The sequence below is a fragment of the Artemia franciscana genome, chromosome 1 (genome assembly GCF_032884065.1).
Source record: "Artemia franciscana chromosome 1, ASM3288406v1, whole genome shotgun sequence".
NCBI classification, from domain to species: Eukaryota; Metazoa; Arthropoda; class Branchiopoda; order Anostraca; family Artemiidae; genus Artemia; species Artemia franciscana.
Window position 1 is genome coordinate 41,375,066 of NC_088863.1, and position 26,459 is coordinate 41,401,524.

At 35.4% G+C, this 26,459-nt stretch overlaps 1 protein-coding gene across 2 annotated transcripts in view; it reads left to right on the forward strand.

The window, feature by feature from the left end:
* The window catches only part of LOC136029719 (uncharacterized), a 39,023-nt gene extending 23,706 nt beyond the window's left edge, over nucleotides 1–15,317 (forward strand). The window contains exons 1-2 of one of the 2 annotated variants that reach the window (XM_065708224.1): nucleotides 9,743–9,896; nucleotides 14,519–15,317. In XM_065708224.1, coding sequence (XP_065564296.1) covers nucleotides 9,879–9,896; nucleotides 14,519–15,247 — 747 coding nt within the window. In that variant the 5' untranslated portion in view covers nucleotides 9,743–9,878 and the 3' untranslated portion in view covers nucleotides 15,248–15,317. Of the gene's footprint in view, nucleotides 1–9,742; nucleotides 9,897–14,518 lie in introns of those variants that run through there. The other variant, XM_065708230.1, reaches the window with a different exon arrangement.
* Nucleotides 15,318–26,459: the final 11,142 nt, after the last annotated feature.

Consider the following 26,459-nt stretch of genomic DNA (forward strand, 5'->3'; position numbering starts at 1 on the left):
AGGATGGGAAATTTAAAATCTTAATTTCTTTAGGCTAACGAAATGATATTCCAGGATTGTGCTGTCACAATGATGTTGAAAAGCAAAATATTCACTTCTTTTTATTGTCAAAAATTTGTTTTTGAGTCTTGCTATGGCACCAAGGCGAATAAATTCATATCATTACTTTTTTTGGCTGTCTGTTTTGGTTTGATTGGTTTACTTTTTTTGCAAAGCAGGGTGGTGGTTTTTACAACTTTGTTGTTTTTTAGGGGATTCGTATAATAGAAAGTAAATGTATGACAAGTGCAAAAATTATTAATTTAAGTTTTCGACTTTGGTGAGCAAATGGGGGCCACTTTACTGCTATTATCATTTAATTAAAGCTCTGCATTATATGACATATCACCTCCTCTGTTCATCCTAAAACATTTAAATAAAGGCCAAACTCCTTAGAACTTTAATAAAGGTTCGTATAAGTATATACTTAGAATTAAGTATATAAGCCGAAATACTCCTTCTAAGGTCAGAGGAATCATTTAAGAAGAATAGATTTTCGAAAACTTGTTTATAAAAGAAGGCAAATAATTACGTGTTTTTTGTTTTTTTTATCTAGCTGATATAGATGGGTCTCTGAATTCTCAGTTTGAATCTGTGGAATTGCAAGGATTTTTTTTTCTTCAAACATTTACTAATAAAATGTTGATAAAAAGTGGAAATTCACATAACTTGAGGTGACCACTGAAACGGAATGTAAGTATAGTATTACTTCAGAATTTCTCGCCTTCTCAATACCAACCAGTCATAAAATATAGTTGCGTATATTTGTCCATAAAATTGTCTAAACTGCTATATATACCGCAGAGGATTTTTATACTTATTTTGATACATGCCGTCAAATCATATTTCCACGATTAGTTGTTTATAAATCAAAATTTTTACAGGACAATTCTCTTACTTAATGCTAAATCTGAATCAATTTTCAATTTTTTATTTTTGTGCTCAACAGACAAACCGATATTTAAAATTTGAATTGACTATATGAAAATCTCAAGATTAAAAAAAAATAATTAGAAATCTACCACAGCTTGAGAACCTAAGAATTTAACTCACCAATCTATACCTACCGAACACAAAAATAACAAACACGTAATTTTTTTAAGGAGTACTTCGACTCATATACTTAGTTTGAAGCAAATACCTACATGCATCTTAATAGAGTTAATGTTTTTCTGACGATTTTGATCTTTATTCGAATACTTTAGGATGAATAGAAGAGGAAATACTAATGAAGAGCTCTAAACTGACAGGACTCACGATTAACAGGACTAGCTATTATGAACATTCACCAAAATTTTGAGGTAGACATTGACCGTGTAATCAATTGATATGGCAGTTGTGGAAATACAGAAATAGACTTTTCTTATAAAATTGTGGTATCTGTGACTTAAGCGAAATATATAGAACTTTAAAAAGTAGAAAGATACGCTGTGTTGTAATGAAAAGTAAAATTTTGATTAGTAAATTTTTGAGATTTTATCAAAGTTGACACTGTTTATTAAAACACTATTTTAAAAAAGAAATAGGGATTAGTTAGTGCTATATTGGCTATACTTAAAACCCTCGTCATAAATTTCTTCTTTGCATTTCTATCTCTTCGTTCTGTCTATTTTGTTACACCCCCAAAAGAACTAGTATCTTATGTTTAATACATGTTTTACGAATATGCTAGTTATATTTTTATCCTCATTTTCTGCTCTTCATTACTATCATAGTGACTAAGTGATGCCATAAAGTTAAGTGACATGCTAAACGGTTTTACCTCTACAAATTGTCACAAAGAGTGCAGGACCCCGAAATATGGTTTAAGACCAATCCTTTTTTGACAATAAAAAGCTCAACTCACTCGCTATAGTGGTCAGAAGTGCAAGGGCAAAAAATTATGTAAAATATATTAAATGTTATATTTTTTTATAGATGGTGAACTGCTTTTTATTATTTTTTTTTTTACGGCGGGGCAGTTTTTATAACTTACTATTTTTGTATCAAATGTTTTTATATCATGTTAATTTCAACAGATTTACAAGAACTTCGACCCTCACTAGCTTTTAGGCTAAATTTACGACCATTTCCAGTACCCTGGCATGGCTAGCCAGTTTCTTCCAAACTTTTTTGGAAGAAAATTCATAATTCGTGGTAACGAACTGTAAGCAAGGGGCAAATCGGCTCAATAGTAACCAAAGCTCTAAAAAATTAATATCGATAACCATTATAACACTAAAAGATTTTGCTTTGTGTACTAATTCCAAATATATAAAGTTTATTAGGTTTCATGCTACCCACCAAAAGCAACGAGTCTGAGGAAATTTGCCTGATTTAAAAATGGAGTGAAATACTAAGAATAAAGTAAGTTCATCTTAATAGCAATTAAATAAAAAAACAAGTTTTGTTAATTGAAAGTAAGGAGCAATATTAAAACTTAAAACGAACAGAAATTACTCCGTATATGAAAGGGACTGTTCCCTCCTCAACGCCCCACTCTTTACGCTAAAGTTTAACTCTTTCTCTCAACTCTACTTTTTAAAAAAGTAAAAAAAAAATAAGCGTAAAGAGAGGGGCGTTGAGGAGGGAACAGCCCCTTTCATATATGGAGTAATTTCTGTTCGTTTTAAGTTTTAATATTGCTCCTTACTTTCAGTTAAAAAAAACTTGTTTTTTTATTTAATTGCTATTAAGATGAACTTACTTTATTCTTAGTATTTCACTCCTTTTTTAAATCAGGCAAATTTCCTCAGACTCGTTGCTTTTGGTGGGTAGCATGAAACCTAATAAACTTTATATATTTGGAATTAGTACACAAAGCAAAATCTTTTAGTGTTATAATGGTTATCGACTTGTCTTTTTATATAATTTCTGAACGATTTTAAATTAAGGCATGTTTTGATTTTGGCTCTCCGCACATGAATAATTAAAACGAAATTTGCATATTAATTTATTTTTATGGCTAAATGGCTTTCTCATTGTTTTGATCAGACGATTTTGAGAAAAATGGAGCGGGGGAGTAGGCTTAGTTACCCTCCAATTTTTTGGTTAATTAAAAAGGCAACTAGAACTTTTAATTTTTTACGAACATTTTTATTAGCAAAAATTAACGTAACTTACAAATTAACTTAGGTAATGAACTTCTATAGTCGTATTGTTTATTACATATATGAGGAGGGTTCAGCCCCTCGTTGATACCTCGCTCTTTACACTAAAGCTTAAATTGTGTCCCAATTCCTTAAGAATGACCCTTGAATAAAGTTACTTTAGCCTAAAGAGCGAGGTATTAGGAGGAGGTGAACTTCTCGTCCTCGTAATAATTTCCGTTCAATTTAAGTTTTAATCCTCCTCCTTACTTTCAGTTGAATAAACTTTTTCGTATTTATTTTTTCATTGTTCTTTAAGAAATGCTAAGAAATCCTACACCCCCTTCATCAAAATTTTCTTCCTCCATGACAAATTCCTCCATGGCAATATCCCCCTACATAACCCCCACCCCCAACCAAGAAAAATCCCCCTGAAAGCGTCCATACACTTCCCAATAACCATTACTATGTGTAAACACTGGTCAAAGTTTGTAACTTGCAGCCCCTCCCACGGGGACTGTGGAGGAGTACTTCGTCCCCAAAGACATTGCTTTTAGGTTTTTCGACTATGTTGAATAAAATAGCTATCTCAGAATTTTGATCCGGTGACTTTGGGAAAAAATTAGCGTAAGAGGGGGCCTAGGTGCCCTCCAATTTTTTCGGTCACTGAAAAGAGCACTAGAACTTTTAATTTCTGTTAGAATGAGCCCTCATACGACATTCTAGGACCAATGGGTCGATACGATCACCCCTGGAAAAACAAAACAAAAAAAAAACAAATAAATACGCATCCGTGATCGCTCTTGTGGCAAAAAATACAAAATTCCACATTTTTGTAGATAGGAGCTTGAAACTTCTGCTATAGGGTTCTCTGATGTGCTGAATCTGACAGTGTGATTTTAGTTAAGATTATATGACTTTTAAGGGGTGTTTCCCCCTATTTTCTAAAATAAGGTAATTTTTCTCAGGCTTGTAACTTTTTATGGGTATTTCTAAACTTAACGAAACTTATATATTTAAATTCAGTATTAAAATGAGATTCTTCTGGTATAGCTTTTGTTATAAAAATTCGGTTTTTTAGATTTTCACTTACTATTGAGCCGGGTCATTCCTTACTACAGTTCGTTACCACGAACTGTTTGAACACACCATCAGATTCAGCACATCGGAAAGCAATATTGTAGTTGTTTCAAGCTCCTGTCTACAGAAACGTGGAATTTTGTATTTTTGGCAGAAGAAAAATCATTGATGCATGTTTATTTGTTTGTTTTTTTGCCAGGGGTAATCGTATCAAACCAATCCTACAAAGTCTGGAGAGGGCTCATTTGATCAGAAATTAATAGTTTTAGTGCCCTTTTTTCAACTTATCAAAACGATTAGAGATCATTAACGCTCCTCTCACAGCCTTTTCCCCCCAATGACGTCCTTTCAGGATTATAAAATAGCCATTGGGCTGAGCATAGTTGAAATATCCAATAAGTATGTCTCTGGGGATGATAACACTCCCCCGCCCCACAGCTTCTGTGGAAAGGGGTGTAAGAATGCAATTACTTATTGTTTTCAAATTTCTGCATAACTTGCGGACTTCTTTCAAAGGGAATTTTATGGGGAAGATTTCCCATGGACAGAATTTTTCCTGGGGAGGAAAGTTTTTGGCGGGACTTTTAAGGGAAAAGTTTTATATTGGAGTTTGGGGGAGGGTGGGGTGCAAAAGCTATGCAGTTTGTCCATTGTTTAGGTATAGCTTTGTTACTAGGAAATATAACAAAATTTTAGGGCATGTAAGAATTTTCTGAGGATGAGATGTTCCCTGGGAAGAAATTTTCACGGGGAGGAGATTTTGGTGTTTCCATTGTGTTTCAGAAATCGTTCTTAAAGAATTAGGACAAAAAGTCAAAACTTTAACGTAAAGAGCAAGGTCTTGTGGAAGGGGCAATTCCTTTCATATACGTAATAATTTCTCTTCGTTTTAAGTTTTGAAGTTGCTCCTTACTTTCAGTTGAAAAATCTTTCTTTTTAAATCTAATTTCTGATCGTTTTTAAATAATACCGAGAAATCCGGCTCTATATCCGTGAAAATTCCGGTATTTGTCTATTATACGCCACTCACTCAAGTTTACGGTGTGTAAAACTCAAGAACAAACCGATTTCTTCGTCAGTTACTTCGTTACTTTAAACACAAATTTGCGCTACATATTTGTAAATTAGAAGGAGGAGGAGATAAAGCATAGCGGGTCTTCATGCATAATATTTTATTTATTTGTAATTTTATAGTGGGTATTTTTACACGAAGGGGTATTTTCTGGTGGCATTTTCTGCAGGAGACATTTTTCTCGGGGGGGGGGGGGGGGTTAAACACCGGCCACTGTGTTTAATATCTCATAAAAGGATAATGATGTAAAGCTGAGATTTTCCAGCAGTTTAAAGGGGGGTATTGTTGTACAAATCTAAAGGCACTATGTGCATCCAGCTTGTCACTAAATGCGCATCGGCAATATCTAAAAAATTATTAGGTTTAAATTCTTTGGTAATTTTGCGGGGATGTTGAACTAAGCATGTAAGTATCTGAAAAACAGCATGTATTACAATGTTATCAAAAGGGTGTATCCTCAATATCTCAAGAGTGGCTAAGAGCATCAAGTTGAAACGGCGACGGAATGTTGAGGGGGGAGGGTTAAATCAAAAGGCTCAATGTTCATCTAGATTTGTCGAATGGCTTATCTGTAAAATCTCAGGAATACCCAAGAGCATATAAAGTTGAAACTCTCAGATCATGTACTGGGCAATACTAAACAGTTTAATGGTACTATGTATATCCATGGGTTACCGGCGTTCACCCCCCTTGAAAATAACCCCTCGCGGAAAATAGTCCCCTCTCACGGAATATACCCCCCGAGGAAAATATTCTCCCACAGGAAAACATCCCCCCTCCCCGTGGAAAATAAGAATTTCCCAATTTGAGAATTTTATTTTAGTTTTTTTTTTTTTTTTTATTTCCATAGCTTGGGAGGAATTTTGGCACTTGTGTATAATGCGCCATTCACTAAAGTGTATGCTGCGTGAAACTCGAGAACAAACCGTTTCTTTTTTTGTTATTTTCTTCGTTATTTTAGAAACAAATTTGGGCTATAGATTTGCAGACTAGGAGGGGGGTAGAGTATAGCGGATCTGCATGCAAGATGTGTTAGGTATAATTATTCTACATATTATGAAGTAAGAGTTGTTTTCTAACTTCAAACAGTCCAAATACTTTACCCCCCCCCCCCTATGTGCAAATATATAGCCCAAATTATACATTTCTCATGTATTTTGTCACTTGTCTTTGTCTTGTCTCGCGCATAGCTGAAAAAAACTAACGAGAAGCCTGGTTTGTTCTCAAGTTTGACACAGCGTAAACTTGATTGAGTGGTGCATGATATAAAAGTACCTTCCCCCTGCGGAAATTAATATCAAAACTCAAATAAAATTCTCAAATTTGGAAAGCCTGATTTTCCACGGGGGATATTCACGGGGAATATTTTACACGGGGAGATTTTCCGGGGGGTAATATTTTCCACGGGGGAGATTTTCCTTGGAGGGGGGAGTAATTCTAGGGGGGTTATTTCTGCTGGGGATATTTCTGGGGATATTTTCCACAGGGGGCTAATTACTGGGGAGGGGGCTAGGACTATTTCCAGGTTGTCTGTGAATGAGTTTCAGCAGTATCTCAAGAATGGTTGAGACTATTCAGCTGAAACTTTCATTGCATATTGACCTATACCAAATAACGGTTTTTGTATCCTGGCAATCAAAAAGACGAGTCTGCAATGTTACAGGAACGTCTTAGGCATTAAGTTGAAACTTTTAGGGCATGTGGGCATTGAACTAAATCAGAAGATACTATTTACATCTGTGTTGTCAAAAAGATGGATCTGCAATATTTCAGTAAGAGCAAAAGGCATAAAGCTGAGAGTTTCGTGGTATGTTAAGAGGAATGTTGAATTTAAAGAAAGACACTGTGTGCATTCAGGTTGTCAAAAAGACATGTCTTGAATATCTTAGAAACAGCAAAGGGTGACAAGTTGAAAGAGTGTTGAAGAGCATGAACATAATCAAAATGCAATATCTCAGAACCGGCCAAGGGTTCAAAGTTGAAACTTTTAGGGCATGTAGAGAGGGATGATGGATCTCAAGACACTAAGAGCATCCAGGTTGTCAAAAGGGCGTACCTGGGATAATTCAGGAGGCGCAAATTGTATCAAGTTGAAACTTTAATGGTATGTTTAAGGGGAAATTGAATTATATCAAAAGAATACTGTGCATCCAGGTTTACAAAAGGCCGTGTCTGCAATATCCGAGGAACGTCTATGAGCATTAAGTTAAATCTTTCAAGGAATTTTAAGAAGGGTATTGAACTAAACAATGTGATACTATGTTCATCCAGGTCACCAAAAAGATATATCTAAAATATCCGATGAACAGCTATGGGTATCAACTTAAAACTATTAGGGTACACTAAACTAAATTAAAGACACTGTCCGTATCCAGGTTGCCATAAGCGCGTATTAAGTAACAAAGGGTATTAAGTTTAAATTTTTGGGACATGCTAAACTAAATCAAAAGACAATATGAGGAGCCAGTTGATCAAAGGGCGTATCTGCGATATCTAGGAAACGGCTAGGGGTATCAAGTTGGGATTTTCTGAGAGTGTTCAGGGCGATGTTTAAATAAATTGAACGACTATATTCCTATCCAAGTTGTCAAAGGGGCATATCCACACCAACTAGGGAACAGCTGAGGGTATTAAGTTTAAAGTCTGAGGGAATTTTAAGAGGGGGGGGGGTTAAGAAAAATTAAGACATTATGATGGTGTGGAGTTGACAGTTTCAAGGACTTTCAAAACAATCAGAAGACGCATCGTGTACCCACTTTGTCAAAAGTGAGTATCCACAATACACCAGGAAGGCCTAAAGGTAATACGCTGAAACTTTTAGGGAATATTGCGGGGTATTTTGATCTAAATCAAAGGGCTCTAAGTGCGTCTAGGTTGTCGAAATGACAAATCTGCAATCTGTCAGGAACAACATTGTGTATTAAGTTGAAACTTTCAGGGAAAGTTGAGGGAAATTTTGATAATTTCAAACGATACTCTGTGCATCCAGGTTGTCAAAACTGCGTATCTGGAATGTCTCAAACCAACTAATGGTATTAAGTTGAAACTTTCAGGGAATTTTGAGGTGGATACTCAACTTACATATCTCACTTACATATAACGGAATAAATTAACGGCTCGAGGGATACATTTCAAATATCAAGGGAATATTAGAACGGGTTGTCAGGTAAATTTTAAATTTATACTTTGGGGGATCAAAAGGGTCCTTAGAAGGACGATAATATTTTGAGAAACAATGTTGTTAAGGTGATTCTTAATCAGTTTATATGGATTTTTGACGGCCAAATTTTTTTTTTAAATATGTATTCTTATAATAATAGGGTCAACCAATATTAGTCTATATTCAAGTTTGTAACATGACGAGAATCAAGAACAGCTTCGGCCCTGTAGAATGAAAAATTAAAACTTTGAATAATATTCCAGTTCACCATCCTCCCAAAATTCTATAGTTAACTATTATCAAATTTTGCTGAAAAATTGCGTTCTAAGTATAAATTGAAAATCAAGACCTCGAGGCCTAAGCAGAGAAACCGACAAAAAATTTATAATTCTTTCCTTATCCAATAAAAACTTTGATATTATTAACAAAAAAAGTAAATAAAACAATTTTGGAAAAAAATAATTTTTCAAACAAAAGTAAAGATTAAATTAAAACCAAAGATAAGGAAAACTAAAATAAAACAACAATTAGATTTGAATTAACAGAACCTGCGAACAGAGTAGACCCCCTTCCCCAAAATAAAACCAGAAAAAACATGAATAATTACGCCAAGCCAAAAACAAACAAAGATTTCCACAAACGAAAATTGGACTAACATCCCCTTAGCCTTTTAAAGGTCAAAGCCTTATCTGTGCTTTACTGAAAACAAAATATATTTTTGATAAAATCTATTTTATAACCTTGATAAATCATAAACTGCTGAGACTTCTAGGATTGGCTATCACAGGGTTTTCATTAGTCAGTCTACTTTCATTAGTTCGTTTCAGTAAGGGAAATTATTGTCAAGTTATTTTTTGGCTGTTGTTGCTGGTGATTTTTCGACAAGTTAAGACTATACTGCTCAAAACAAAATCATTTTAGTGAAGCGCAACTGGAACTTTGACCTACAGAGTGCTTAGGTGTGTTAGTCTTACTTTAGTTAAAGTAATTTCTGTTCATATTAGGATTGACTTGATTATTTAATGTAATTTCTGTTGGTTTTAGTTTCCATTTATTAATTGATTGTGATTTATGTTTATTTTATGATTGCATCTTTATTTCCACTCGTGTTTGCTTTAATGTAGCTCTTCACTTTTCTTTGAACAACATCTTTTTGACGAACTTTTTTAATCAATAGATTAAAGGGACATAACAAACGTTTAAAAAAAATATTCTTAAGCATCTTCCGCGTATTCGTCAGTTCGCCGAAGTTATTAATCATGCGGAAGTTATTAATCGTTCCCGATAACATTATTTCTTTATCTGATTCTTTTATAAAATTAGTTCATAAAATTAATTATGTAAAGGAAGTGCCTTGAAAAATTGAATCCAGGTTATTTTTTATTCGGGTATTAGCTCAGAATAAAAAGCTGCAATTCTGCTTTTCCTACCATAGTTTTTACTCGAACATTGTAGCGCAATGAACTCGAAGTACTTGGTGAGTTTTTTCTCTTTTTATTATTATTATTTTTGTATTATTACTTTTTTTTTACAAAGCCCAAAGATTTCCCTTTTTATCTGTGAACCATACCATTTTTTCAAGTGTTAGTTCTTAAGAAATAATGATGGATCCTTTACACTTTTGTAGCTGACGATGGCCCATAGTAATCAAAACTTTGGAAACACGTGTAAGAAAAAGTGCCTAGTAACAAAAAATTGTTGTTTATAATTAACTCAGGAATTGTATCAATTATTTAGTTCATTTTAACAGTAAAATACTATTTGAAAAAAATTCAGTGAATCTAAAAGCGGACCCTGAATCCCCTGAAAGTCATGTTGGAATGGAATAAAAAGTACAGCAACAGAATAAGGCTGATTCTAGTGGATAGATTCGTTCTAATCTTGCCTAGTGACGTCTTGCCAAGAATTTGGGTTGGAGCGAATTTGTTTTTTTGTTCTATTTGTTTTTTCAATGACAACCCAAGAAGGATATTTATCAACGAAAATGCTCGAAAAAAGTATTTTTATAAATTTAGGGGGCGTAGGCTTACCCCTCCCATGTTGGCACCGCTGGAGCTAGTAGACAACCGTAACATCTTAGAAAGAGTCAGAAAGACGCAGTTTCATTTCAATTTTTGTGTTAAGGGTTCAATTATAGCCCTTGACCGCATCAATGTGCTTTTATTTAGATCTTTATTTGAAAAGGAAACAAAAGCCGCATAGGGAGTTGATAGAACTTAGAAAGTTCTAGAGTGTCTTAGTATTTTATTTTTTTAGCACTATTAACTGATTGATTGGGAATAGCAAAAACAATTCAGTTCAAAAACAATTCAGGCAGGAAGGATTGGGTGCGTAGACAGGGACTAGAGCTCGTGATGAATATGGATGTTAAGTCTTGTTTAGGTTGAAAAGGTATTAATAATACAATGCTTGTTCCTCAATTTTCGGCTAAAATGTACAAGGTTTCAGTAAAACTGAACCAAGGCTCAATGACTGAAACAGTTGGTTAAACCCACTGATTTAGTTTTACCGGCTCGACTGGTAGACACTGCAGTGACTCATGAATTTTACTTATAGCTACGGGAACAAACAGAAAGGATCCCATATAGAAATATGGCATTTTTACTATGGTGTTTCAACGCTCGAGCTGGTAGAAATAGGGGTAGAAGGTATCCTAGCCTAGGTAAATTTGGAATGCAGTTTACATAATTATAAGTAAAAATTACCATATACTAGTGTTTGGGGTTAATCTAAGGCTGACATCGAGAAAGGGTAACTACCTTCCAGGAGTTATGACTTCGGTAAACTGCAGCATAAAAATTTGAGAGTAACTTTCCAGTGTCAGTTGATTATTAAACTAAAGAGTCTAAAATTTGACACTAAAAGGATGAATTAATTTAGGAATGGATTGCAAAGTAGCATATTAAGTGTTAGGGGGGAAAGTTAAAAACGTTGCTAGGAATATTATGAAAAATACTTTAAGCTTGGTAGAAAAGACGGGGGGAGGGTCTAAAGAAGTATTTGAGCGACAAATGATTTGAGAATAAGAGCAATGAAAGGAAAGTAGAGAAATCATTAAAATGTGAACTAAGAAGGTGTGAAGACTTGGGATTAAATTACCTATGATTTGGAAGATGAAGCCAGACGGCATAACAGTAAAATTCTATATTTGCCTGTTAAAGGATCGAGAAGGAATAGTCAATCTGGACTTGTCCCAGTTAAAAAGAGAAACACTATTTCTATTTGTGATAGTGAAAGAGTTCAGGGTAAAACCTTTTGAGGTTGTACTTAACCGTGACAAAGCTACAGAAACGAATAAAAAAGTTTGGCAGTTTTTTTAAGCGAAGCAAGATTTGTTTTACGATGAAAAATTAGAGACAAATAACAGGATTAATAAATATTAAACGCTCAGGTACAGGTGGTTTGGTAAATTGCAGAACTGCTCAAAGGAAGGGGGCCACTGGGACAGCTGCCACAGGCACCGTTACTAGGGTGTGTGGGAGGATCTTTCTATGGAGGAATTTTTCATGGGGGAAGAGATTTTTCAATGAAGGGGGTGCCAGTTTTCCCAGCAGTATTTAAAAGCGGTTTAAAAAAGACAAGTTTAATTACAATAAATACCTCTTTTGAAAGTACTAAAAAGTCCTTCAGGATTGTCAAGTTCTTCAGGCTTCTAAAATCTATGTGTCATCCTGTATATTATTTCATAACTAATAGATTTTTTTCTTTAGAGATGGAATAAATATTATTTCTGGAATCAAAGATTCCAGAAATAATATGCCCTATAATCTTTCTTTATGTGACAAAATTAGGTTTTTTAAGGAAAGTTTGACGGTGATGCAAAGTAAAAACTGTTTTTAACAGCCTATCTTAACAAAAATTCCAATTGACTTTAATTTTTCGCCGAAGCTGGACAACAATCTTTTTAAGCCTTATTGTGCATTTTCTAAAACCTGAGAACGATTAAAAATTAATTTTACCTGCAAAAAAAGTTTTCTGATGAAAGTAACGAGAGTAAAGAAAGTAAACTTAAAACCCTCCAAAATTACAGTTTCTCTGTTTATGCAAAATTTTTGAAAAAAAAGAATGATTTCAAACAAACTGGTTTTGTATTCTCAGTAAAAAGCTCGTTGTTCGGAATTCTGTAAACATGGATAAGCATTAAAAGCCAGTTTATTTCAAATTATTTTTCATTAATATGTTGCTTAAACTGAAATAGTAATTTTTGTGTGTTTAAGTTCACTCTGTATTATCCTCAGAAAAACCTTTCTTTTTAAATGAATCATTATAAATATAAAACTGTACGAAAAACTGTAATGTGTCTGTACGAATAACTTGAATTCTGTACAAAATCAGTAAAAAAAACAAGTTTTTTTTTTAAATGAAAGTAAGGAGCGACATTAAAACTTAAAACGAACAGAAATTACTCCGTATATGAAAGTTTGACTCTTTCTCTTAACTCTACTTCTTAAAACAGTAAAAAACTTTAGTGTAAAGAGCGGGGCGTTGAGGAGGAAAAGCCCCTTTTATATACGGAGTAATTTCTGTTCGTTTTAAGTTTTTTAATGTCGCTCCTTACTTTCAGTTAAAAAAATTTGTTTTTCTATTTAATTTCAGGACGTTTTTTAATTAATGCATGTTTTGATCTTGGCTATCCGCACATAAATAATTAAAACGAAATTTGCATATTAATTTATTTTGGCTGAATGGCTTTCTCATAGTTTTAATCGGAAGATTTTGAGAAAAAAAAAGAGAGGGAGGAAGCCTAGTTGCCCTCCAATTTTTTGATTACTTAAAAAGGCAACTAGAACTTTTAATTTTTTTACGATCATTTTCATTAGTAAAAAATAGACGTAATTTACGAATTAAGTTACGTAACGAACTCCTATATTCGTATGTTTTTATTGCGTATATGAGGGAGTTCACTCCTCGTCGATACCTCGCTCTTTACATTAAAGCTTAAATTCCGTCACAATTCCTTAAGAATGACCCTTGAATCACAAAGGCCGTAGAATAAATAGTTGAAATTACTAAAAATACTTTAGCGTAAAGATCGAGGTATTAGGAGGAAGTGAACAGAAATTATATGTGTAATAGTTTCTGTTCGTTTTAAGCTTTAATGCTGATCCTTAATTTCAGTAGAAAAAACCTTTCATATTTATATTTTCATTGTTTTTTTTAAATAATGCTAAAAATTCCTGCGCCCCCTTCATTGAAAGTCTCTTCCCAATTGAGAAGTTTTTCCATGGAAAGATTATCCCACGTACCCCCCCACCTCAACTCTCCCTCCCAAACCAAAACATCCCCCTGAAAACATCCGTACACTTCCCATTAACCATTACTATATGTAAACACAGGTCAAAGTTTGTAGCTTGCAACCCCTCCCTATATATATATATAAGAAAACTGCTGAACGCTGGGCTTTTGCTGTCAGAGTAAAGGAACTTCAGAAACAATTTTATTAACAATCCAATACCTGAAAATTGTTGATACAGAAAATACAGAAAATTGTTGCTTGTAGTTGTTAGTAAAACCTTTAATAATAACTTTGTTTCACGAAATTAACTTAATTGGAAACCCAGGATTAAAAAAGATCAAAAGATAAAAATAGAATCAGGCCTTTTAGTTTAAGAAATGATTCAGGACGAATTTTTATATTTCACGGTTTCACCCTACACTTTAAGATAGATTAAAGGTTTCAAATATTGTCTGTTGATTTAAAACTCCCATTTTAAGACTTCTCACAAAGTTAATACGTTTTTTTTTTTCAAAATGTAACCAACAAATATGTCAGCAAAAAGTGTGAGCCACGAGATATGCTAGCAGGAAATTGTTAGTAAAACAGATGTCAAAAAAGCGTAAAATATACGTAATAACACTGACCTTATTCAAACACCCAAGTATACACAAAAAACACTGATTTTTTCTTAGTATTTTTTTTTTCCAAAGAAATTTGTCATAACAAATACAAGAAAAAAAAACATCAACAGATCCAACGTAACTAAAAGAAACTACTAACAAACAAAAAATAAGGATTGGTGCATAATTGATGAACTCCTGATGAATTGATGAACACTTTGAGGTTTTGTACGAGTCCTTGATTCATATTTTCTTTTGTAGCTACTGTTGACTTTGGTGATAGGCGTATCTGCGGCAGATAGAGAAGAGGATGAGCTAGAACAAGGAGAGGATGAACAGATCCACAGTCGGGAAAAACGTTTCCTGAAAATGATGGTCATAAAGAAAAAACATGGTTCCTCTGCATCAAGTGCAGGGGCATCAGCTGCTACACCAGTAATTTACATGGTTCCAACACCACCAGCGCAAGCATCTGTTGAAGCCTCAGTAGAAGCAAAGGCAGACTTGCCGCAACTACCTCCATTGGCACCTTCATATCCAACTCCCTCACAATATCCATCCCCACCTCCCCAGTATCCATCCCCACCTCCCCAGTATCCATCCCCACCTCCCCAGTATCCATCCCCACCTCCCCAGTATCCATCCCCACCTCCCCAGTACCCATCCCCACCTCCCCAGTATCAATCACCACCTCCCCAGTATCCATCACCACCTCCCCAGTATCCATCACCACCTCCACAATATATGCCAATGCCATACCCACAGCCTCAATCGTACCCACCAATGCCTTACGAACAACCAGAACTCTATCAGCCAATGCCGTATGAACAGCCACAACCATACCCACAGCCATATCAGCAACCACCGCCATATCAGTCGATGCCATATCCACAGCCACATCAGCAACAACCATCTGCATATCCACAGCAGCCACCACCATACCAGCCAGAACCTTACCAGCAAGCACCACAATACCAGCCTGTATACTAGCTGTAACTAAGATAACATATATTAATAATTATTATATTATTTATCTAATAAACTGATTTTCTGGTAATAATTACCGTGTTTTATCATAGCCGTAGGTGAAGAGTTTTGATGTTACTGTTAACCTTGGGTCTTGCCACAATTTCGTCAAATTTCTGTCACTTCTAAGGTAGTTTTTATGTTTTTTTCTGGAAACCTGAGGATAGGTCTGGGGATGAAAGTATGCTAAGGATAATTTACTAGTAATAATAAAGATAATGCACGATCTGTGAAAACCAGTTTCATACCACAAAGACAAATAACGGGTGAAAGAAAGTATACTTGCACATTGGGTGGGTGGGGGTAAGATTAGTTTAGGTCACTTTACCCCAACACACTCCTAACATGTAAATATATAACCCACAATATATTACTATATTAACTAAAGTATTATATTCTAATCATTAATTGGCATATTTCATTAAGATTAGTTTAACTTTACTTCTTGGGTGTGTTCCGTATAATTAACAAGTGCCTATTGTTTTAAGAAAAAATGAGACCAATGCTTATCGAAATTTGTAAACGGTGGGCACAAGGCAGGCTTCTATAAATGAATTCTCACTGTCACTTGTATTCTAAACGCTGACAGTTTGAGCCATTTCTGGATGTAGTGACGTCCAAATGAACCTTAAATTATAAGTAGTGCTTTTGTGAAATTGCGTTTTTGTCTATTAGACCTTCAACTTTTGCCTTGGCTTGCCTTTTGGCATTATGAAATACATGTTGCCGAACCTTTGTTTCTTTTAATTGTTCAGGTGGTGGGACAAAAACTTCTTTTGCCTCGGCTTGTCTTTTGTCATTATGAAAGACATACCGCCGAACTTTGACTCGCTCAAATGTTTGGTATCGTATGACTTTGCAACCGTGTGCGTCTTTGCTTTTGATTTTCATTTTTTACACGTTCTAATTGCCATTTTTGCATGTTTTCTAACCGCCCATATCTTTGCTTATCATTTTCATTTTTGAAACGTTTTTTGGATTTTGATTACTTAAGACAATTTAGCAATGGCATTTGCTTTAGCTGCCCGTATTGGTGTTGCTGCAATTGATGGTCCAGGTTGTTAATTTGATAGTTCAGTTGTTGGTCGCAAAGAATTATCATTTAAAGTAACTGCAACTGTTCGATTTATAGTCTTAAGCATTCAGTTTTCGACGACCTATGCTTACTGACGACACGACTACCTGTCCATGGACTGTTCTTTGCGATTAAATGTGCATGGCTATGCTGTTTTACCTATAGTTGGATGGGTAAGTAGGGTTAAGGCCTCGTTTAAATACTTATCTATCTTAATTACTAAAGTAGAAAAAACAGTCTTCCTTTCTCTTTCTGTCTTTTTTTATAAATAGACAGGGTCCCGGGGAGAAAACTGGTGTTTTTACTATGATATCTTAATGCCCAGGTCGGTAGACATAGGGATAGATGGTCTGAGCCTAGGTAAATTTGGTATTAGGAAAATAAAACAGCAGTGGCAACTAACTTTTGCAATTTTGTAGGTATAACAATTTAGTTGTAACCAATATGGTGGCCCATATGTTGACATGGCATTCATGTGACGGTAAGAAAGCAAACTTTATTAATTAAGCTATAGTAAACCGAAGACTGGAAGGATCAATGCAAAATACTAGGGTATATAAGGGTGGTGTTATTAACGTAAAAAGTAAAGACCATCATCTAGTAGTGTCTAGGGTTAATTTAAAGCTGCAATCTCGGAAGGGTAACTACCTCCTGGAAAGTTATGATGTTGATAGACTCCAGTTTGAAAATTTGAAAGAAAATTTCCAGGAAGAGTTGAATACTAAATTTGAGAGTTTAAAGTTTGACAATGTTGAAGATGGTTGGAATAATTTTAGAAAAATAATTTGTGCTGATGGTGTCCTAGGGAAGAAAGTTAAGACTGCTGCTCTAAAGATTAGTGAAAAAGCTTTATGTTTAATAGAGATAAGAAGGGGTTTGTACATACAGAGTTATGGATCATATGAAAACGTAAGAAACATAAAGAAAGTGGATAAAGCTTAAAATATGTATTAAGGAGGTTTGGTGTGGAGGCCATGAATAAAATTACTGAGGATCTGTGAGATTTAGCTAGACGGCATATTAGTAAATATTGTCATCCCCTTTTGTGTCCCTGGCCATGGAGCCTTTCGAGGGGGAATAAGAGTATTGTATTTCCATTTTGTATTTATTGGTGAATAAAACTCTGAACAGGCATGTTAATAAATTGAGAGGGAGTAGTCAATCCTGAATTGTCCCAGTTAAAGGTAGGAACGGGGCCACTATTAGTGATAAGGAAAGAGTTAAAGAGAGATGGGCGGAACATTGTGAGAATGTATTAAGCCGAAAAATAGTTGCAGGAAAAAATAAATAGGAAAATGAAAGACTCTGTGATACCTTGGATGTGAAGGAAGATCTTTTGTGAGAAAGAATTAGCGACAATACTAAAAGGATTATAAAATAAAAAGGCTCCATGTGCTGATAGTGTGGCAAATGGGCTTCTTAAATATGGTGGCTCTGAGGTTAGAAATAGATTACTGAAGATTATGAATATGATTTTGGAAAAAGGGGAAGTGTTTAACGATTTTTTTGATAGCCTTAATTAGACCACTGTATAAGAAAGGTGATGAGAGTGAGTGTTTTAACTATCGAGGCATTAGTCTGGTCTCCATTGGTAGCAAATTACTTAGCAATAATTACTTAGCAATATGATACTTTTTAGACTGAGAGATGCTGTAGACAAATTTTTAAGAGAAGAACAATGCGGTTTTAGAACAAGTAGAGGATGTGTCGACCAAATTTTCACTCTTAGGTTGATAATTCAGGATTGATAATCAGGATTTCAGCTGAGTTATGTTCTATCCCCCTTTATATGGTAATTGTAATGGATATTGTCTTAAGGAGCATGGAAAACGCAATGGGGGACAACGGAATCAAATGGGGAGGAAAACTGACCTGGACTGAGAATTATACTATGATTAAAGCATCCTAGATGAAAGTGTGAGCCAAATGAATGAAATTTTAGAAGTTTTGCAAACTCACGGTGCTAGAAAAGGGTGCTTGAAAATTAATGATAAGAAGCCGCTAAGGCTAGGAATAAGAGGAGATTAAAAGGTGACATTGACTAAAGAAAGGATTGGTTAGTTTGGAAGTTTCACTTACCTTGGTAGTATTATTAGTAAATACGGTGGGAGCTGTGAAGATATTAAAAGTAGAATAACCAAGGCTTAGGGTGTTTTTTTCACGGTTAGAAAAAAGTTTGGAAGAATAGGAAGATAAGTCTAAAAACCAGGATTAGAATATTGGAAGGTACAGTGATGACAGTGGTCAAATATGGCTCTGAAGCATGGGCGCTCCAAAAAGTGGATGAAGACTTACTTGATGTTTTCCAGAGAAATTGCCTGTGGTATAGTCTGGGTAGCCGGCTGACTGACCGTATTTCAAATAGTAGGCTGTACGAAAAATATGGTTCAATCTCGCTTTCTGGGGCTATAGAGGAAGAATGGTTGAGGCGGCTAGGGTACGTTATATGGATGAAGGATGAAAAATTGTTTTAGATTGTCCTTTTCGGTGAACCGTCTGGGGTTACTGTTAAAAAGAATACAAACATTCTAATTCAGTGGTCTGACCACTGTTCATGTCACTTTGTTATATTTATACTGAATTTGTTTTATAATTGGCGAATTTTTCGTCCCATCCCTTTTCTTGGAGGCTACCGTATATTAGGTTGTATATTAGGGAGGTTACCCACCTCCTCAACACCTCACTCTTCACACTGCATATTCACCACGTAAAATAGCCCGTAACACCTCCACGCGTAAAATTGAATCGGTACAGAGAAAGCAACACATATAAAGAAATTTTGTATAGGAATTCTGGCGAATTCACCTAATTTCCCCTGAAAAATTCACCCCCTGAAAACTTCCCTCTCCATAGAAAATTCTCCCCGTGCAAAATCCTCCCAGCAGAGCATGTGTTCTCCCCGTTCCATCCGAAAAATGTATGCATACTTCCCGATAACAAATAAAATACTGGGGACATTTCATAGCTTAAAACCTTTCTCCAGGGTCATTTTATCTCCAAAGACGTAGCTATTGGGTCTTTCAACTATTGTGAACAAAAACACTTATCTCGAAATCAACCTTGGGAGGAGGTCGAGTTGCCCTCCGGTCTTTTTGATCACATAAAAAGGCACTAGAACTTCTCATTTCTGTTAGAATGAGCCCTCTCCTGACATTTTAGATCTACTGGTTGGATACGATCACCCCTGGGAAAACAAAAAACAAATAAATACGCATCCGTGATCTTTTTTCGGGCAAAAATTACAAATTCCACAGTTTTGCTTAAACGAGCTTGAAACCTCTATAGTTGGGTTCTTTGATGCGCTGACTCTGATAGTTTGATTTTCATTAGAATTCTGTGATTTCTAAGGGGTCTTTCCTCTTTTTTTCAAAAATCAGACACATTTTCTCAGGCTTGTAGCTTTTAATGAGTAAGACTAAACTTAATAAGACTTACATATATGGAGTCAGCACAATAAGCCAATTCTTTTGATACATCTATTGGTATCAAAATTCGGGAACTGCCGCCGGGTCATTCCTTACTTATAGTTTGTTATCACGAACTGTTTGGCTACCCATCAAAATCCAAATAGAGATTATTGAAATATTGATCGTTTTTAAACAATATCAAAAGTATTGTATCCATAAAACTTTATTAAAGAAATTTATTAAACGCAATTAAACACATAAAAAAGGTTTTTCAACTAAAGTAAAGAGCAAATTTAAAATTTAACACAAATATAAATTACTCTGTAGATAAGGGGGACTGCCTTCTAGTAGCATCCTACCTTCAGTTGTCAAGTCAACCATACGGGTTAAATTATTAGGGCTACTAGCCCCTCAAGACGTTAATACACACAACTGGACCTCACGCAGTGCAAGTGGTGCCCTAACCCTTCATTCAATGGGAGCCAGCCGGAGCATTTTACGTCATAGGGAATGATTTTCTTATGGTTCTTATGCTTGAAAAACCTAAGCGTGGAGGGAAACCTTCAGGGAGTTTCTCTATCCTAGGATTTCGAAGATTCTGCCTTAAAAACCTCCAGTGGGCTTCTTTACCCCCAGGGCTACTTTACCCAAGGACTTCTTTGAATGTTCTTTAAATAACCTTCAGGGAGCCTGCTAAATCAAGAATTTTTTGGGTTGTTACCTAATATTTTCTTTTTCAATAACCTACGAGGGCTAGGGCTTCTTTACTTCAGGATTTCCTTGGGTTTTACCTAATAGTTGCTTTAAAAAAAACCATACTAAGGCCAAGGCTTGTTCACTTCAGGATTTCTTTGAATGTTCCTTAAAAACAACCTTCCGGAATTATTTACCTCAGGATTTCTAAGATTCTTCTTTAAAAACCTTTAGAAGGGCCGCTAAATCAAGATTTGTTTGTGTTTTACCTAAGAGTTTCTTTTTTTTAAACCCTCGGGCTTGTTTACTTCAGGATTTCCTTGGCTTTTACCTGATAGTCTCTTAAAAAAAAAAAAAACTACGAGGACGCGGGCTTGTTTACTTCAGGATTTCTAAAATTGTTCTTTAAAAACCTTTCAGGGGCTTGTTTACTTCAGGATTTCTAAGATTGTACTTTGAAAAAACCTTCAAACCTCCCACCAAGTCAAGATTTCCTGTAAAAAACCTTCAGGGGCCTTTTTTATCATAGGATTTCTAAGATTCTTAATTTGATAACCCACGAGACCCCCATCAAACCTAGATTTTCTTTCAAAAACCATCAGGGGGGCCCTTCTAAGTAAGGGCATACTACTTCTATCATGACAATATATATCAGCCATTTCGTGCAAGCAAATTTTGGCCACTTTCTAGGAGCAGAGCAGTTAGAGAGACTATTGATTTCATGGGACAAAGAATCCCTGCTAATTCCTGGAAGACATCTTCTGTGATTCTAACGTGGAAAACAAGTACTTCAATTGTCTCCAGGGGGAGATATAAAAACGGCTATTAGAAAAGAATTCCAATCAGTCTTGTTTTATATTCTGAAAAAGACAAACCTCAACATTTAAAAAAAGGATGTGTCTCAAAGATACCAACAGGTAAGCCTCATTTTCTATAGCCCTCCTTCCCCCACTCCTTCCAGGTACGTATAACTAAATTTGAGCTACTTTAATTCTCTCCATTGAATTTCAATCTAAAAAACACCCCTCCCATCCAGCTATTGCGTCGCAATAATAGAATAACCTTATTTACTCGCTAAAATTCATTTGAACCACTTTCAAGCGGATTCGTAAGAAAGGCATAACCAGCATTAAACTTTTGATAGTGTAAACTCCAATTTTCTGTTGGACAAGTGCGTTTAAAAAGGAGGGGAGACACCCGGTTTAAAATTAATGCATTCAGACAGCTCGCAAATAATTAGTTTAGGAAACCTATCAAACAAATATCAGCTGCTTTCGCCTAGGAAATCTAGCGCTTACAAAAATATATTTATCAAACCGTTCGTGGTAACGAACTGCAGTAAGGAGCGACCCGGCTCAATAGTAAATGAAACTCTAAAAAACGGAACTTCGATATTAAAAGATATATTAAAAGAATCGGATTTTTATGCTGATTTTAAATATATAAGTTTCATCAAATTTAGTCTTTGTCATAAAAAAGTAACGAGCCTGAGAAAATTTGCCTTATTTTGGAAAATAGGGGGAAACACCCCCTAAAAGTCATAGGATTTAAACGAAAATCACATCATCGCGTTCAGCGTATCAGAAAACCCTATAGAAAAAAATTCAAGGTCCAATATACAAAAATGTGGAATTTCGTATTTTTTGCCAGAAGACAGATCACAGGTGCGTGTTTATTTGTTTTTATTTTTTTGTTTTTTGTTTTTTTCCCAGGGGTCATCGTATCGACCAAGTGGTCCTAGAGTGTTGCAAGAGGGCTCATTCTAGCAGAAATGAAAAGTTCAGGTACCCTTTTTAAGTGACCAAGAAAACTGGAGGGCATTTAAGCCCCCTCCTACGCTCATTTCTTCCCCAGAGTCACCGGATCAAAATTTTGAGATAGCCATTTTGTTCCGCATAGTCAACAACCATAATAACTATGTCCTTGGGGATGAATTACTCCTCCAGAGTCCCTGGGGGAGGGGCTGCAAGTTACAAACTTTGACAAATGTTTACATACAGTAATGGTTATTGGGAAGTGTACCCACTTTTTCAGGGGGTGTTTTGGGGTTGAGGGGAGGGGGCTATGTGGGAGGATCTTTCCTTGGAGGAATATTTCATGGGGGAAGAGAAATTCAATGAAAAGGGAGCAGGATTTTCTAGCATGACTATTAAAAAAAATAACAATGAAAATATAAACATAAAAAAAATTTTTCAATTGAAAGTAAGGAGTAGCATTAAAAGGTAAAACGAACAGAGATTATTACACATATGAGGGGTTCTAAAAATACTTTAGCATAAAGAGCGAGGTATTTTGGAGGAGATAAATACTTCACTCTTTATGCTAAAGTATTTTTAGTAATTGCATCTATTTATTCTACGGCCTTTCTGATTCAGGGGTCATTCTTAAAGAATTGGGACAAAACTTAAGATTTAGTGTGAAGAGCGAGGTATTAACGAGGGGACAAACTTCTCATATATATAATCAAAATACAAGAATATAAAAGTTTGTTACGTAAGTTAATTCTTAAGTTACGTATACTTTTTACTAATAAAAACGTTCATTAAAAATTAAAAGTTCTAGTTGCCTTTTTAAGTAACCGAAAAATTGGAGGGCAACTAGGCCTACTTCCCCACCCCTTATTTCTCAAAATCGTCTGATCAAAACTAAGAGAAAGCCATTTAGCCGAAAAAAAGAATTAATATGTAAATTTCATTTTAATAATTTATGTATGGAGAGCCAAAATCAAACATGCATTAATTCAAAAACGTTCAGAAATTAAATAAAAAAAAACTAGTTTTTTTTAACTTAAAGTAAGGAGCGAATTTAAAACTTAACACGAACTGAAGTTACTCCGTATATGAAATGGGTTGTCCCCTCCGCAATCCCTCGTTCTTTACGCTGAAGTTGGACTCTTTACCACAATTATACTTTTTAAAACAATTAAAAACTTTAGCGTAAAGAGCGAGGCGTTGAGGAGGGTACAACCCATTTCATATACGGAGTAATTTCTGTTCGTTTTAAGTTTTAATGTCGCTCCTTACTTTCAGTTAAAAATACTAGTTTTTTGTTTATTTAATCAAAGGAATAGATTAATCATACAAAATAATATCAAACAAGTGTCTTTTTTCGACAGTAATAACGAATTATTTGATTCCCCCCCTGCTAGTTGTAACCCTAGGCAACAGAGAAAAGTTTCCCTCTAGAGTGCCCCTTTTATACATATTTCATATAAATTTCAAGTTTAGCTTATTTCGAGTTAGAAAATGAGACAGGGGTCTACATACTTGCCCTGAGAAGGTTGAGGAGCGTACTAAACCTATTCTACCACGATTTAAATAGTCACCAAAACCCAAGGGACAGCTGAATAATACCAAATTTTTAAACCTGTTTCTTTAATTTTCTTTGAAAAAGCTACTTTTATCATCGCGGGGCGTGAAAACTACTTCTAAGCTTAAATACTCGCATATAAAGTTTACATTTGAAGTTGGAGAGAAAGGGTTTCTGACAATGATAAAGAAGGAGGAAGTGTTTAAATATCGCCATTGCGTAAAACATCTGTAGTAACAATAAAAGCAAAAAAAGTTAATTGAGGAATAAAAAATACTTAGGTAGATTGAATTCTTTTACTTTTCTTTGAAAATAGTTTTATCCTCGCGGGCCGTGAGAACTAGGATTTACTAGCATCGATAGGGCGAGTTATGTTTTTTCATTACAGTTTTTCACAGCATGAAAAACTGAAGTTTAATACCTTTTTGAGGAAAATTTGGACTAATACCCTCCTCCGGCAAAGAAGCCGAGGATTCTGTAATACAATGAGAACGCTATCCCTATACATGTCGAAATTGGCAGCTCCTCCGTGCCCACGTCAAGACCTTCAGTCGTGATGTATGCTGGATCTTCAAGACCTGTGGACCCTATACATGGCAAAATTGCCGGTCCTTCCGCGGCCCCAATGCATGATGAAGATTTGGATCCTTCTTTGCTCCTCCCGCCTCCTTATGAAGATGTTGCAGGGCCCATCTGCACCCTCCGGCTAAGATGGAGCTGCCAGACTTACAGTAAGTGCAAATCATATATATTTTTGTAAAGCTTTATGTTTTAGAGGTAACGTTTTAATATTAGGATCTATTGCAAGGTAAGAGCATGAGATAATAGGACAATTAGAGAGCCTGCCTTTGAGAGAGAAGGGTGAATGCTATTACCCTATCCTAAAAATAATACTTTCCTTGAAAAGCTTTTTGCTAAAAAATTTCTGGAAGCTATTAATGCTATCCCCAATCTTTAAAAAGTAACACATTCCTTTTAGTTTACTATAGGAACCTTTTCACCATGATTTTAAGAAACTGCTGTTGACGACTCTGCGTTCTAAGAAGGAGATTTGAGGGGCGTTACCCAAGATTAATAACGAGGGGAAATACCACGGGTCCTCACTATGAGGGGAGACACCAGGGAAATAACTAAAAAAATATGACTTTCTTTTCATACTAATAACTAAAAATAATTCCATTCTAGCGTTGAAAATTTTCTGAAAAGGGGATTTGAGGGTCCTTAGATTAATATTCCTTTTCAGCATAATAATGGGTCCCCTATGGTCCCCGTTAGTTCTAGAGGCTTTGAGGAGCCTTGGATTATTATCCTTTTCGCAGCTTAAAATCATAAATACCACAAATGAGTAGATATTTTATTCTTTATCCAGGCCAACAATAATGATGAACCAGCTTGGCTCAAGGATCTCTGGATGGATTTCTTGGGATAAGTAGAATTAGAAATAAACTCCTCCTCAGTAAGTTTTTAAGACTCTTCAAAATATTATATTACCTAAAACGTAAAGGGGGAAATCTTTTGTTGTAATATCTGGTCATTGAATTTATAGCTGGTAGTGTGGTGGGCTCTGGAACCGAAGGGTCCATGTATGGTCATTAAATTCATAACTGGTAGTTTGGTGGGCTATGTAGCAGAAGATTCCATGTATGGTCATTACATTCTTAACTGGTAGTGCTGTGGGCAGTGGACCCTAAGGGTCCATGTGTGGTCATTAGACCTTTAGGTGGTAATATTGTCTCAATACATCCGAACACTCACTCTTATCTATTCTCTTTTTGACCTAATATAAATTCTTTCACAGGATGAAGTGTTTCAATGAGCTAATAATCTCTTATTATTTTCTAGGTTCACACACTTACAGCAACATCAGGTTTCGTGTCAATTCATATACACCACCATAGAATAGTGAATCTAAGGGGGATTGTAGCGTGGGGGTGAGCCATAATAATATACTTTACCCCAATTTCGATGTAGGCTCTGTAGTGACGGATCTTGACCCCGACGCTAAATTTTTAGACGATTCCGCACCGTTTGCAGAATGTTCGTGTTTCAGTTGCTTTTCAGTCTCTGACCTGTTAAGACCTATTCATTCTCTCAAAAGGATTAATAACCAGTCTATGAACAAGCGTGGAAAAAGGATTATATTCTGAATCAATTAGAGACTAAATTTATTCTGTTGTAACAAAATATCACCTAAATGAATTCGACCGGCTAACAATAGACTAACGCGCGTCCGTACCTGCCTTGATGTATTTTTTGTTCATTTATTAGCCAAGATTGATCGGAAGATTAAATAATGGAAGTGAATTTTCTATGACAAATTGAAAAAAAAGGGAAAAGAAAAATTGAAGCTTTTATAATAGTAGTGCTGGACTGAGATTGATTAAAGCTGCTTGCCGTGGTTATATTTAAAGCTTAGATAAAGCTTTTTAAGGTAGGTGATTTACAATTTTTGTTTCCCCTTCAACCCCTTTTTGTTGCTGTACTTACTGTTAAGAATGGTTGGAAAAAGGAAGAAGGTCAAACGGAGAGAACAAGCTATGGCGATTGTATCGGCATCGGATAATTCAAAGTTGAATGACTCCAGCTCGCCCGATTCAAGAGGAGTAGAAAATATTTCGCTGAGGTCGTTAGCTGACAATATTAGCACAATTTTGGCCACAATTCAGTCAAACACTGAAATTCCGAATGATTT